Below are 15,090 nucleotides of genomic sequence, written 5' to 3' on the forward strand. Positions count from 1 at the left end.
ACCTGGGGAGAAAGTGTGGGTATAGTTGATCTATCCCAGGAGGTTGCCAGGGGAATAGCTGCTGATGCCACGTACAGGTTACGTCAGTCGTTGAATGTATGTATTTTCGTACTAATGCTATTTGTTTTGTATTCATTTATGTGTGTATGAAAGTCATATGAATTTTTTTATTTTGAAGGCCTTTATGCTAGTAATTATGATTTTTGAAATGGTGCTTGGTCAGTTATTTTCAGTTTATAAGGCATTCTGTATACCTTTTTTTCTGTTGTAGCTTGAATACATAATTGCAACCTACCTATTTTTGTACAAACTTTGTACTGCACATGTATTTTCATTTTTCGTCAGGTATGTGGCCAGTTTTTAAGACACAGCAAACGCCGAAGACTCACACCAGATGATGTCAACCGTGCTTTAAAATGGATGGATGTTCAGGCAGTAGCAGGGTATGTTGTAACTTAACGTGTTATGAGTATCAGGAGCAGTAAATTTTGGTGTATATGTATACTGCATTGTATGTACTCATGTAGTTTTTTAAGATCAGCTGCAGACCCATGCTAGCTGCATATTTATGGTTCACTTATTTTATAACCAAACCTTCTCTTAGCTATCTGCATTTCAGGGTCAATTGTATAATAATGATTTGTGTTGGTTTTTGGTATAACAACAAAGGTGGCTTGTCTTTGCAAGCTTGGTATGATAAATTAGTCAGCTTCCTGATGACAGTACTTCACTCTACTGTTTAATATGTAAATGGACATGCAGTCAGGCAGGGCTATGAGATTGGGTTTTATTTTTTCATGACAAAGGATTAAGAAAAATGTGTGATCCAGTAGCATTTATCACATTAGATTTAAGGCTAAATTTCAATTCATTGTAATCCACAAAACCATTTAGGGGATCAGCAACGAAAAAAAAAGTTGAAACTTTAATCTGACATTTTTTTTTATTTCTTCTCTCAGATTAAAGTGTAACTCATACTTGACTATTGTGTTCTTGGGTCATTGTTGTTGACCTTCCTAATGCTGTTGCTCTTTTCAAGATACAGGTAATCCCCGGGTATCGGCTGGGGTTCTGTTCTTGGTGGGGTGCTGATAAGCAAAAGCTGCCATTAACCGGAACTGGGAGAGTTATGTTGCTTATGGCGCCAAGTTTTGGTTAATGGCGCCTCTGTTAGGTACGTTATGGCGCCATAACTCTATTATTGGCACCTTATGGCGCCAACCAGTACTTGGCCCATTATGGCACCATAAATTGGCAATTTTATGGTGCTAGACAAGCGCCATAAAACTGGATCATCATTAACCGAGTCCGCCGATAACCGGGGACTGCCTGTACCTGTATGGAAACTCCTGGACTTTGTGCTCAATGACCTCTGTGGACATCTACCTCAACTTTATCCCCTAGGATGGTTGGTGACAATAGTGAGAGACTATGTTGAAGCATGGTGAGGAAACAGACGTGTTCTTCTACTTCCACCTCATCCTTCTCTCCCTCCCGACCTGCTTGTAGCCCCGTCTATAAACCGTGAGATGATGAAGAGTGATGGTTTTTTATGAAAGGTGATGATTACTGTTGAAGCTCAAACAAATCAGGTATGGACAAAGGGAGTGACATGGAAGTTCATGAGTGTGCCTCTGATCCCTTGCTTTCCCAGGCAAAAGTAGGATCATACTTGCAGTTTCTCACTGGAGGTCAGACAAGAAGATTAATTGCTGCTTTTGGTTTCTGATCATATCTATTTTTTTAAACTGGTTCTTGAGGACCTCAAGTACATGTTCAACCAGATACCTATGCTTGATGTTGGAATGACCCTTCCCTGTGCACCATAGTGCTGGTTATGCATATGGTTGCCTGCTGTTTGCTGCACTATGCTAGGTCCTTCCAATTTATTCCATGGATGCTTATATGGTAGTGCCATTGGCTGCTCCCTTAGACCATCCATTAAGGCCTGTGCAGTAGTGATCCATTTAAAGCCTTGCTTAACTCTGGATCAGGTGAGGCCTGAGGTTCCTTCATTGACCTTTGAAGAGGCCTCGACTTTGGAGTTAACTGCTTTTTCTGCCTTCCAGACTGTGTCGTGACTGGACTTGTGGTCATCTGCAGTGGCCAGGATAGCGTTGTGTCTTCCTGAAGGAGGTTCTGTCAACTCGCCCTCCTTCACCTGGTTGCTTCAGTCTGGTGCTAAGGCCATTTCTTACCTGGGCCATCTCATTGTTAATTTGTGGGCCAACCTGCTCCTGTTTAGGAGGGATGCTGCCCTGTTAAAGGTGACAAGTTCAGTGGACCCTGAATCCTTGTCTCTCTTCGGAATGTGAACCTCCTGGAATCGCAGCTTTTCTTCCCAGGACACAGCTGGAAGATGCTATAGACTGACAGGCTTGTTCAGCAGGCGGTCATGAAGTTGGATGCTCATTCACACCTGCCTCCTCCCCTTCCAAGGCAGAGTAGGTGATCTTCTCCAAGGAGGTTGGCCAGGCAGTCAGCGTCTGTTAGACCTCCACAGCCTAAAGCTCCACCTAAGTCGAAGCAGCAACAGCAATGCCCCTTTAGTCCCGTTCCTCCAGGACTTGTGCTCGAGGTTCTATGAAGCACTTAGCTCTCAAGGAGGAAGTGTCAAAGATGTTGGACAGGGTGCAGTGGAAGAAGATCATTGATATTCACCAGGGTTCTACAGTCCAGTCTTCCTGGTTCCAAAGGCTACGGGCGATTGAAGACCAGTGATAAATCTTTCCATGCTGAACCTCTTCATCGGGAAGATGAGGTTCGGGATGGAGACTCCCCGGACAGTTTTGGCAGCAGTAAGGCAGAACGACTTCATGCAGTCGATAGACTTGAATGATGCCTACTTCCAGATCCCAATTTACCTTTCATCCAGGCGATTCCTTTGCTTCAGCTTTGAAGAGCAAGTATTCCAGTTCAAGGTCCTACAGATTGGCTAATCTTAGCAAGTTTGAGAGAGAAGTTGGTTCAGGACAGGGACCATCATCTCCAGTTTTGTCGAAGCCTAGGCATCATAGTAAACCTGGAGAAGTCCAATCTGCTCCCCAGCCAGAGGATTCTTTAGCTGGGTATGGTAATAGATACGACAGCATCGAGGGTTTTTCCATTGGACCAGAGATTGTGGATGTTGAGAGCGGTGGCTCAATCCTTCTTTGCTCAGGTTGAACAACCAGCTCTCCAATTGCAGGTTCTCCTGGGTATCCTGTTGTCCCTTGAGAAGCTGGTCCTTCATGAGCATCTCCACATTCACTCTTTGCAGTGGAAATTGTAGGAGTTCTGGTCCCTGGCGGGAGTTCCCCTCAGCAGCAGATACGTGCCTTTTTTGAGAGAGGTAAGAAGAGACTTGCGTTGGTGGGTGGACAACCAGAACCTTACAGTGGGTGTCTCTACACTCCCCCCTCCTCCGGATCTGCTCCTTTTCTCTGATGCTTCCACTGAAGGCTTGGGTGCTCATCTCGAAGAGCTTCTAGTCTCAGGCATCTGGAGTGCAGAGGACTAGCTGCTTCACATTAACATGTTGGAATTGAAAGCAGCTTTCCTGGGTCTGAGGGAGTTCTGAAAGAAGGTGGAAGGTCACTTGGTCATTTTGATGTTGGACAACACCACTGTGGTGTCTTATGTGAACCATGAACAAGCAAGGGGAGCTGTGTTTTGCCAGCTCCATTCTTTGACAGTCCAGATGCACCAATAGGTGATTGACAAATCGGTGGAGCTCAGGGCCAGATACATTCCAGGCAGAAGGAATGTAGTGGAGGACAAACTAAGTAATTGAAGTCAAGTCTTGGGTACAGAGTGGTCTCTGCATCAGGACATAGCAGAAAGGCTGTTTCACCTGTGGGAAAGACCCATGTTAGACCTCTCTGTCACCTGCTTCAACAGGAAGCTGAGGGTCTATTTGGTGCTCCCCGATCCTTTTGCCTTGGTGGAGGAAGCTCTTCAGCACCCTTGGGACAATCTTGAGGTGTACGCCTCCCCTCCGTTCTGCCTGATCCGCCATGTTCTGAAGAGTAATGAGTTCCAGGAATCTCAGGATGACCTTAGTGGCTCTTCTGTGGCCCCAGCAGAGTGGTTCCCAGACCTTCTGTTGCTTGTATCAGAAGTTCTGAGAGAATTTCCCCAGTGGCACAACCTTCCTCGCCAACCTCCTGGAGAGGTTCCACCAGTCAGTAGGGTGCCTATCTCTTCACGGTTGGAGACTGTCAGGTATTTCCTCTCGCAAGGCAGCAGGCAAGATGTCCAGCTACCTTAGGAGGTCTTCATCAGCAGTTTACTGAGGCAAGTGGGCTATATACTGTGATTGGTGTCGTCGACGGGTTTTCTCTCAACTCAGAACTTCTGTTCAGTAAATAGCAGATTTTGTGTGCAACTTACCTAGTACATAATTAAATAGCTATGCACAGTTTCTAACTAACGGCAGCTAAAATTTGAAATCCTCAGTAGCGATTTATTTTTTTTGGTGTGGTAGTAGCCTCACCCACTATCTGAGGAGAGAGGAACAACTTTGCAAAGAACGACAATGGAGGTTGTCAATCCTCAGCTAAATGGTTTGAAATTAGTCGGGTACCGATTGTTTGCTAATCGGTGAAGTACAGTTTACTGTTGGTAGCTTTTCGCTTAGGATTTTGGGTAAAGACTTTTTTTTCCTCACGTTTTGGACTGAAAATGTTATGTTTTTTTTACTTTGAGATATTTTTCCAACATTGACGATGTCTGATGCTAGTTTGTCGTGAACTCGTTATTGCAGCAAAGGCTGTAATATGTGATTGACATTCTTAAAGTATGACTTACACACATTTTGCACTTCATGGAGGGTTCAAATTTGTTCACCATCATTATCGTGTGAGGAATGTATAGATTGGGATATTAAACAATGGAAAGTTCTGTCTGCCCACGGGTTGTTGGCCCCTTAGAGACGCAGCTGTTGCAGCTTCCCAGGGCATCTCAGACAGCCCGGAGATTAGGCGTCAGTGGCACTTTAAGAAGTCTAGGCTGCTGAAGAGGCCATTGTTGGGAGCGCCCGCTTCCACTCAGGTGCCTTCCAAGAAGTCTAAAGGCATTCTTGTGGTGCAGGATCAACCTTCTTGCAGTTTCTGGGAGTTTGCAAGGAGGACAGTAGACCTTTCAAAGAAGCTAAAAGAGTTTCTTTCGATAGACGTAAGAGTGCTAGCACTTCTGGTACAGTGGCTTCTGGGCGCCCATTGGCGCCAGTGTTTGTTGAACCTTGCAAACCCCCAGTTACTCCTGGTCATTTTGTCTGTGTCGAGCGCCCATCAGCTCCCGAACATGTCTGCTTTGAAGCGCCCAGCAGCGCCCATTAATTCCTTGGCTCAGAAGCGGCCTGTAGCGCTGGAGCACCCATTGGCACCTGCTCTGCTAGAAGTTAGACTTTTTGAAGAAACCTAGGGCTGCAACTCGCCCAACTTTAGATACTACACCTCGCCCGACTTCAGACACTACACTTTGCACGACTTCAGACATACTTTTGTCTCCCACTTCTTCAGCAGAGGAAGAAGTTCCTAAGGAAGCAGAAGAGGACTCTTCCTCCACAGCTTACAGGTTGTAAGATGTATCTTACCTTTTTTACTCCAGCAGCTCCTTTCTCCACAGTCTACTTTTATGATGAGTAGTCAAATTCTGCATCAGCATCAGAGTAGAGTAAACACCTTCCTAGGATGGTGCTTTTGATATCTGCTAAGAAGGCTATAAGAGAACCAAACGATTGGCTTTCCTCAAATAGAGAGCAAGGAAAGGCCTGCTTTGCTTTTCCTCCAGCAAGTCTCTCAAAGGAGATATTTTTGTTACGCCACTGGAGAAGCACCCTCTTTGGGTGTGGCTGCCTGCTCCCAAGGTGACTTCTTGGCAGTCATTGAGCCTGCTAGATCAGCTTTTTCTGCAGCTAAAGTGATGCTTTTGTCGGCTTTTGAAGTGAGCAATTTTATGGACTGGGCAGTAGGCGCCCTCGCTAAAAAGGCTCAAGAATGCCCTCATCTTCCTCCAGAATTTGTGGTGGATATACTTAGCATTCTTTCTTGCTTAGATAAAGGAATCAAAGACAGTGCTCATGAATTAACCTGCCTTTATGCTTTGGGAGTCCTGAAGAAGAGAGAGCTATGGGTCTCTTTCACTGCAAAGGGAACCACTTCTATCCATAAGTCCATTCTTTTGTACTCTCCCTTAGTCAAGGATTTCCTGTTTCCACAGGACACTGAACAACATTGCCTCATCCCTGCACAAAAAGTCCACACAGGATCTTTTAACTCAGGCTTCCAAGCGGCCTAAAGAACTGGTTCTCCTGTCATATCCTCTAGGTTGGAAACAGTACAGAGACAGCCCTTTTGGGGAGGAAGAGTGAGATTCTCTTCCAGGACTAGACCTTCAGTGAGTTTCACCAGTAAGTCGATTAAGAAATCGACCTCCAAACCTGCAACCAAAAAGTTATATGCAAGTCTTCCGTGCTCCAGTGGGAGCCAGACTCCACCTGTTCTGAGAAAGTTAGACCAGACTCCACCTGTTCTGAGAAAGTTAGAAAGAAAGAGGTGGAAAACAGTGGATTGTTCAAGTCTTAAAGAGGACTATTCTATCCCTTTCAGGAAAAAACCTCCTTTAGTCAAGAGTCCCATCGCCTTGATTGCATATTCCAAAAACTCAAAAAAGTTTTTGGCCCTCTCTGAGGAAGTTTCCACACTTTTTTCCAAGAAAGCAATAGAGCTTGTAGAAGTTGAGTCATTGGAGGGGTTCTACAATTGCCTGTTTATATACAGGTAGTTGTTGACTTCATTCACATTGGCTTATGATAGTTCAGTGCAAAGAGAAACTGAATAACATTTAACAAGTTAGTCTCACGTATACGATGATGATGTTATCATGGTACATATATCGTATATATATGAATACAGTAGCCTAGCCTACAGTATACTACATATACGATATAATTTAGTAATTTATTAATATAAGCCAATTTTGGAGGTTCATTGCATTCTGACTATGATATATCAGTAGAAAAAAAAAATTGGACACGAAACAGGAATCATATTCGAACCGACATCCGCATACTTAATTGAGCAATGTCAGGCTGCTGACGGCTACGTATATTTATGAAATAATAACACAATGAATATGCATCTTTTCCGTGAATCTTTTAAAAAGTTATACATTACTGTACTCAATAATATTGTATGTACTCTCAAATTATTGTATCATAGTATACTAACAAAGCAGTCAATGTTTTGGTTAGGAAATCAACTGATAGCAAATACGAGTTTATTTCACCATTATTTGACTCAATTCGGAGCAAATTGCCTTACTTATAGTTAGCGTAAAATATCTAGATACTTTACTTATATGAGATAAGGTAATCTATCATAAAACATGTTTTTAAGTTGAAATATGAATTTAATATGTCTTGTAAACTAAAGTATTTTTTTCGTTAACAGATTGCGTTGTGGGCATGTTTATTGTATAAAAATATTACGTGATTCAGTTCGCTATTTTCACTTCATTCATCTTAGTACGGACTTTACCGTTACGTTACTTATCTTTATCGGCGTGAAAACAACAGTAAAATATGTTCTTTCAACACCTGAAGTTTTGATTAAAATTATTTTCTCTTAATTTTGTCAACCGTTGTGTTTGATGGCATAAGTTTAGTGGAGTTATATCCTTGTTGCCAATGTAGGATAATAGCCTTAGTAGCTCGAAAAGTGAGCTGCGTGTTTGGAGAGGCGGAAGCTGGGAAAAAACTATTGTACGTTCAGCTGGACACCACTCTTTCTTACTCGTTGCATCCCAGTCGTGTTAGTTGTGGGTAGTCGTAAAGTCGATCAGTTGTAACTTGCATAGGTCGTAAGTCGATAACTAGCTGTACAGCCAGACCCCGGTTATATCGGCAGGGGTTCCGTTCCCGAGTGGGTGCCGATAGGTGAAAACCACCATTAACTGAAACTCTGCGATTTATGGCGCCGATAACAGGTTATTGGCGCCATAAGCACCATTATGGCACCTGTGTTAGGTATATTATGGCGCTGATAGCCGAAACTCGGCCTGTTATGGTGCCATAAATCGCCGATTTTATGGCACCGATAACTGAGTCTGCCGATAACCGGGGACTGCCTGTACCAAAGACATCGGGAGGATAGAGACAGGTTCTGGACTTGTGTGCCACTTCCTATTTCATTTAGGTACCAAAAAAAATTCATGAAATTTTGACAATTATTTGGACCAAGAACACTTACCCTTTTTTCTCTTTTCTGATTTTGACCTCTATGGGTCCTACACCTTTTCTGGCACATTTCTGATTTAACAGTAAATTACATCTTAGTGCAGATCTTTTTACGTAATTCCATTCTAGGATAATATGAGTTTATTTTATAAAAAAGATTAGCCACTTCCTATTTCATTTGGGTACCAAAAAAAATTCGTGAAATTTTGACAATTTTTTGGGGCCAAAAAAACTTACTCTTTTATTTTTTCTCTTCAGATTTTGACCTTTATGGGTCCGACACCTTTTCTGGCAGTCACATATTGTAAATAGTAGTTTTAGGAAGGATTCCCTCAATTTTTTGTGAATATAGTGTATTTTTTATTTTTTAAAAATATTTTCATAAATTATTTTTTGTATATATGTACTTATTTTTTTTATCTATTTGTAATAAATATTTAATTTGTAGATGGGTATGATTTATCTTTTCAGTAGTGTTCGGCAATTGATTTTAGAAATTAAAATGTACAGCATAGCTACAGTTTTTGAATTCTCACAAATTTTTCTGGGCTCTTGGGTCGAGCTTGACCCCAAACACCTTTAGCGGGGTGCCAAAATAGCAAAACCTATCCAGGGTTAATAAACTTGCAGAAGTCCCAGCTGGTCTGTCTCAGACGATATTATATTTGGGGATGAGCCGAACTCTCGAGTTTTTTGGGCTTTTCCCCCCTCCAAGAGAGTGGAATCTTGCCTCAAGATGAATTCCTGTCTTTTCGCTCATGCACAGTGAAAACAAATGGATGAGTCTTCTCGGAACGTTAACTTCCATAGAGCAGTTTGTTTCACTCAGAAGACTTCACATAAGAGTTCTGCCATTCTACCTCAAGGCCAGCTGGGACAGGAAGAAATATCCGGACTCGTTCATCATTCCTGTTTCTCTGAAGATCAAGAGATCAAACAACACCTGCTTTGGTGGAAATCAGAAGACAGATTGTTAGAAAGAAAGTCGGAATTCATTGCAAATAGTCAGCTTCCGTGACCCCGACTCCATAGCTGGTACAAGAGGAGTTCGAGGTGGAGAAGGTTCCTTCAGTCTTTCATCAACATTTATCCTCATTTGGTGGAAGAAAGAAGTTCTGTAGAGACTAGGTCTCTTTTATCATCTAGTATTTCAGCGCCTGTTAAGTCTTTGAAGAAGCCCAAGCTTTTCTCCTTCAATTAGAGTGTGTTTTGACCATAGACCCCTTAAATAGAAGGACTGGTATCCTCTATGCTCGGTATCTGGAACTTGGGTCCCACCCACAATTTGTGTCAAATAACTGATAGAACCTTCATTTTGGTGTCTTAAGGGGTTTTGAAGGGCGAAGAGTTCATTTGTCATACTTTTAACCTCCTACGATGTCATCTGAAGGTCATTTAAAGGTCAAATCTAGGTCATTTAAAGGTCAAATCTCATAAAAAACACAAAAATCATACAGAATATTGTATATTCTCTCAATTAAAGCAATGGAAAACACACCTTAAGTTACCCTGTCACTGAATTAAAATCCATATATAAACAGTTAAGCCTGGAGAAACAACAGGAACATGTCTAAGGCAAACAATATAGTTATTCTAGAAACAAAATCATTGAAAAAAACATTCCATAATATAAATAACATTAGGTACATGTTTAGTTTTTAGCAGATAATTTTTCTTTTCTTCTCAAGCAGCCAAGGTGTCTTTCTTTATCACTGTTGTCTAGCACAAATGCTTTCAAAAAAAATGTTTGACAGATTAAGGCATGCTCCTTGAATTGCAACCATTGGACTATCGATACAAGATAAAGTTTGGCTGAGATGAGCTCGGCAGCAATGCAAGTTGCACTCATCAAAAAGTTTATAGGCTGAGTGTACAAAATGCACTGTTGAGAGTAGAGGTACAGTTAGTCCACCTCTGCTTAAGTTTGTGAGAAACTCTGAATTAATATGATGGTCGTCGTTATCTTCAGTTTCGACACTCAAAATATTACCTCGAAATTTGTGTTCCAGATATCCAGCTAGAAAAATACTTTTATGTTTGATACTGTCATTAGATTGAACTAGGTCTTCAGTGTCAGCAATAGTGATGTCAAAGTGATAATCATCAATTTGCAAATGTTAGAGTACAAGGCACATCATTAAGACTGGTGCGGCGTAGACTCGTATTTCAAAAGTGCATGGAGGTTCTTGGTTGCTGCAGCTGCCTTGATATCACAATGTCAATGTAGAAATTACCCCCATTGCGTTGTCTGGCTTGGCCAAAGAACTTTTCAAGGGCCTCATCAGCAAACACACCAGGTAGCACATAGGTGAACTTGTACTGAGTCAATAGCCACTCTGCAGCCTCAATGTTGGCTCTTGTAGACAGCACCAATGCCTCTGCAGGTTTGCTTTGGTGAGCTTTTGCGTCCGACCTCGACCACCTGACCATGCACAAGAGGATATAACATCACAAGTTTCATTAAGTTTCTTGAAAGTAGTGCAATTATTGGTCCATGGTTGACGACAATCATCACGCATGTTAATACCGGAATACCGATCTTTCACATTCATCATGTGGAACCAATCAGTGATCAGCTTAACAAAAATGATGGTGCCCTCGCTAATGCCAAGTTTCATCCTTTAGAGTTGAAAGGGCAGCAACAGTTTTGTCATTGAAGATTTGACAAACAAAAGGCACGCTTGTCTCTGCAAAGGCTTTGGGTTACACGCTGTGTATGTGATCTTGGTTAGACGGATGCCCTGTTTCTCCTGTCTTCATCGTACAGTGCTTCTATGTCCTTCCAATCGTGCAAAACATATGTTTTTCCATCTTTTATGAAAGAAAGTTCCTTATCCTGAACGGTTATCCAGTTATTTCTTACATTTTGAAAGAATGAACATAGTCAAAAACAAGGGAAAGCATGAGAATTTATAGCATTATGAAAAGCTTTACCAGGACCACCTAATTTACCATAAACTGCAACGTTGTGTTGCAATTATCACCTACACAAGAAATTATAGTACCACCAGCATCGCTAACCGCTACTAGAGCTTCTACTAGAATTTCCTTGAGTTGATCTGAATTAAGTTTTGCAACAGGGTAAATGCGTAGTACATATTTAGGGCCACCAAAATGGCAGACAACTTCAATTACTAAAGCATGTGTTGCGAGAACTTCGGTATCACAAGAACCATTTTGAGCGTAACCAACAACACGACCACCTGAGTACCTAAGTGTTTCTGTGAGCTTCACTTCATCAAAAAGAATGCTGAGGTTTAAGTTTTTGAAAAAGTTGCTCCAAGTTTTTATCATGTAGACTACAGGAGAGAAGTTTTTTCAACAGTTCCACTCTAGGTAAAACAACTGAACCAGACTTTCGTAGCATTTTATATGCAGCTGGTGAAATGTTATGGAGTTCGGCACCAAGAACATAAAGATTTCTGACGACCTTCTGGATGAAGGTGAGTAATAACTGTAACTGAGAATGAAGAAACTGAAAATGAGGCGAATCAGAACAACTCATATGGCTCAATTCTTGTACTGCACTTTTCAGATAGTCTGCATCTTTTGAACTCATACTCTGTTATGCATGACATAATTTTATCAAACTGGGACCATTTACTGAGAAGGCTATTCTTTTGCAGACAACCAGCTTTAGAAAAATATGTCTTAGGTATTTCCTTTCCATTTTTCTCAACGCATTTAAGATACAAAAACCCAAATGATGATTTTCACATGTTGCAAATGGAGAAATTGGATAACGGAACGGCCCTTTGCATCAGTTTTAGAAATGTAAATATCATCACTATCACAAACAATACGATAATCCTTTGAGATATGCTCCTGGATGTCATTACAAAATGAATAAAAGTCGCCGATCTTATCCACAACTTCATTTCGGAGTCTTTCGTTTTCAGCTCGGGTCTCTGCTGAAGCAGTTTGTAATTCTGGGTGCTGAGGGGACCTGCTTTAAGCATGACTTTGAAACTCCAGGGAAAATGGATGGTGGATGACTTGTCTTTTCCCTCCTTTAACTGTAATCCATTCACAGTCAAAATGATGAGCACAGCATAGATCTGCTTCAGCTGTAGCAAACTGGAACGCTCATTTGGCATAGCATCGATCCAACGGTTTCGCTCCACTTCATCAGTTGGAAATGATACTACTTTGGTGTATGGTACATCCCTGTAATTTCCTCGACATCCGTAGACATTACACTTCTTAGGCATTGTGCGTTGTTAGTAGAAACCCCTGAAACAAAAATTAAAATAAATTATATCAATTATGGTCTAAGACAGTTTTGGCAATTAGTTTATCAATATGTTGCTAGATTACATTCCTTTTCGACTAAAACATAAACTCCTTAAATAGGCCCATTTTATGACTAACATACGGCACTAAAAGTGAATAAATGTAAAAATGTTTACATACATTCAAATCATTGTTTACATACATTCAAGTAATTGTTTACATACATACAATCATTGTTTACATACAGTGAACATATTACGTCATAAAAAATAGTGGGACCCAAGTTTCGCAACCCGAGAGTGCAAGATACTAGTCCTTCTATTTAAGGGGTCTATGGTTTTGACAAAATATCTTGTATTCTGGAGCACAAAGCTTCTTTCAAGTCTGCCGGCTCTATTCTTCTTGGCTTTTTTAAGTCACAGAGGGCAGTATCTTTATGGCACTGACGCATTACCGGCACTTAAACCATCTTGGGTCGTTGATTCTGATTTCTTTGCTTGTCTCGATCCTATGAAGAGACATGCTCTTGAGACTGACTAGGTGCTGTTGTCTAATGCAGAGGCAGAGACTTTGTCCAAGGTTTTGTTTAGAATGATCAAATTCTTGTCTTTTACTGAGCTTTTGCATACTATAATTGCCACCACTTTGCACCAACTTAAGGACTTTCTGGTGCCAACAGGTACCAAAGCTTTGGAGGAGTCATTAGAATATTTTACCTACCTGAACAATGCTATTTTAGATGCGCCATGTGAATGTTCTTATACATTCTCTAACTCAGTCTCTCGAAGAAGAGAGAACACTTGTGCTCTCTAACTCAGTGTCTTGAAGAAGAGAACAGATATGCTCTTATCTTTCATCTAAGGTCTCTCCTACTTAAGGAGGATATTTATGTACAAGTATTATTAGTATAGTGAAGTGAATTACAGACCTACTGGGGATACCTCTACAATGAAAATATTAGTGCCTCATTTGCCTAATACAAGATGGTGAAGGGAAGGCACAAGAGATCACTAGTCAAAACTGATTGTTACTTGTTAGTCATTAACTACAGGTTTTCTATCCAACACTTGCTTTTGATAATTCTGCGTAATCAAAAACTGATGGATTATCACAATTATTTACTTATATGTATGATTATTATTATTATTAATATGTACCTGTATTTCTAATGCACATTTAGCATACATGTTGTGTTAGGAATACGTAAATGCAATTATTCATGTTTATCGGAGCATAGGGAATATTATGTAGCATTTATATCATTTTGTGGTGCGCTATTCATTTGTCTGTATCTGGTATCACTGCAATTAGTCTACGCCATAGCCGCCACTGTTCAAAGCTCCTCCAGTGTATAACTTTTATAATTATCATTTTCACGTATTATATGGCTTAAGGATTTACGCAAGTGTTCAGTGAAGCCCTATATTAACTATCTATTGAAAGATAACAAAGATGGCGCAGTGAGTGACTTGCCATAAGTGAATTTCGATCAGTTATTAACTTCTCCAACCAACTTGGTCAAAGCAAGCAAGAACCAAGTGTTCGTGTTCATCGTAACCAAGTTACCAAGCAGCAGTGAACTCGAGCTTCGTTTGGATGTACGTACATATTGGCAGTGAGCTTGTGTAGTTTACAGTGACTCAATATATTGTTGGGTTTTTTCTTTTTAACAGTGACTCAATATATTGCTGGGGCTTTATTACAGCGACTCAATATATGTGATGGCTACCTAAATAGGACTAGTGTGCGTTGGCCGTCTGCAGAGGCCGGAACAGAGCGGCACACCCCTACTCGCCAGCGTTTGAGGGGCGACTACTTGCTTTGTTGTTCACCGTGTGTGCAACGGCGCAAGAGACCACAGCAGTTACAGTGTTGCCAGCTCCGAATCTTGCTCCGTTACCTAGAGCTATTGTGGTCGGTGATTGGCTATCGTTTGTGACGTCATTGTGACGTTACTACTGAAGGCGCTAAGCGATATTCTATCTTTTTTTCGATTGAATTTTCTATTTATGCCGCCAATACACTGAAGGCGCTGAGCGATTATTTTCTTCTTATTTTCGTTTGAATTGTCTATTTATGCCGCCAAAACACGATAAAAGGAAGAGACCGAAGACTTTGGAGGTTTCTTCCCCATCTTCCTCAACCACCGCCGACATGACGTCATCTCCAACACATTCAAGATCTACGTCTCCCTCATCAACCCCTTCGGCCATGGATTTTATCAGCTAGATGTTTGAATACATGGATAGAAAAGATGAAGAAAGAAGAAAACAAGATGAAGAAAGAAGAAAAGAAGACAATGTCAGGCATCAGAAGAATTTGTTTAAAGCATTAATTGAAGCTATGACTCGGCCCCAGGCACCCCGTACCTCAAGCAACTGATGGCATAGGGCCCCCTACCCCAGTACCTACATCTGCAAGCGTTCTCCAAGGGCCTAATTTAGCTGTGCAAGCACTAAGGTTACAGTAAATTTGCCACCATTAACTCACGATGTCACCTATAGACAATACACAGAATGGAAGCAGAGATGGAATGATTATGCTGTTATGGTAGATTTGGATAATTTACCACAACCTAAGCAATTATACAGCTAAGGGCATGCCTAAGTGTTGAGATGAGACGCTTGTTAGAACACAAT

At 41.2% G+C, this 15,090-nt stretch overlaps 1 protein-coding gene across 1 annotated transcript in view; it reads left to right on the forward strand.

Moving 5' to 3' along the window:
- The first annotated feature begins 6 nt into the window (after positions 1–6).
- LOC135226094 (uncharacterized) overlaps positions 7–15,090 on the forward strand; it is a 122,542-nt gene continuing 107,458 nt past the window's right edge. Inside the window, exons 1-2 of the mRNA XM_064265551.1 lie at positions 7–96; positions 346–443. Coding sequence (XP_064121621.1) covers positions 421–443 — 23 coding nt within the window. The 5' untranslated portion in view covers positions 7–96; positions 346–420. The remainder of the gene's footprint in view (positions 97–345; positions 444–15,090) is intronic.

This window comes from Macrobrachium nipponense, chromosome 14 (genome assembly GCF_015104395.2).
Source record: "Macrobrachium nipponense isolate FS-2020 chromosome 14, ASM1510439v2, whole genome shotgun sequence".
Lineage (NCBI taxonomy): Eukaryota > Metazoa > Arthropoda > Malacostraca > Decapoda > Palaemonidae > Macrobrachium > Macrobrachium nipponense.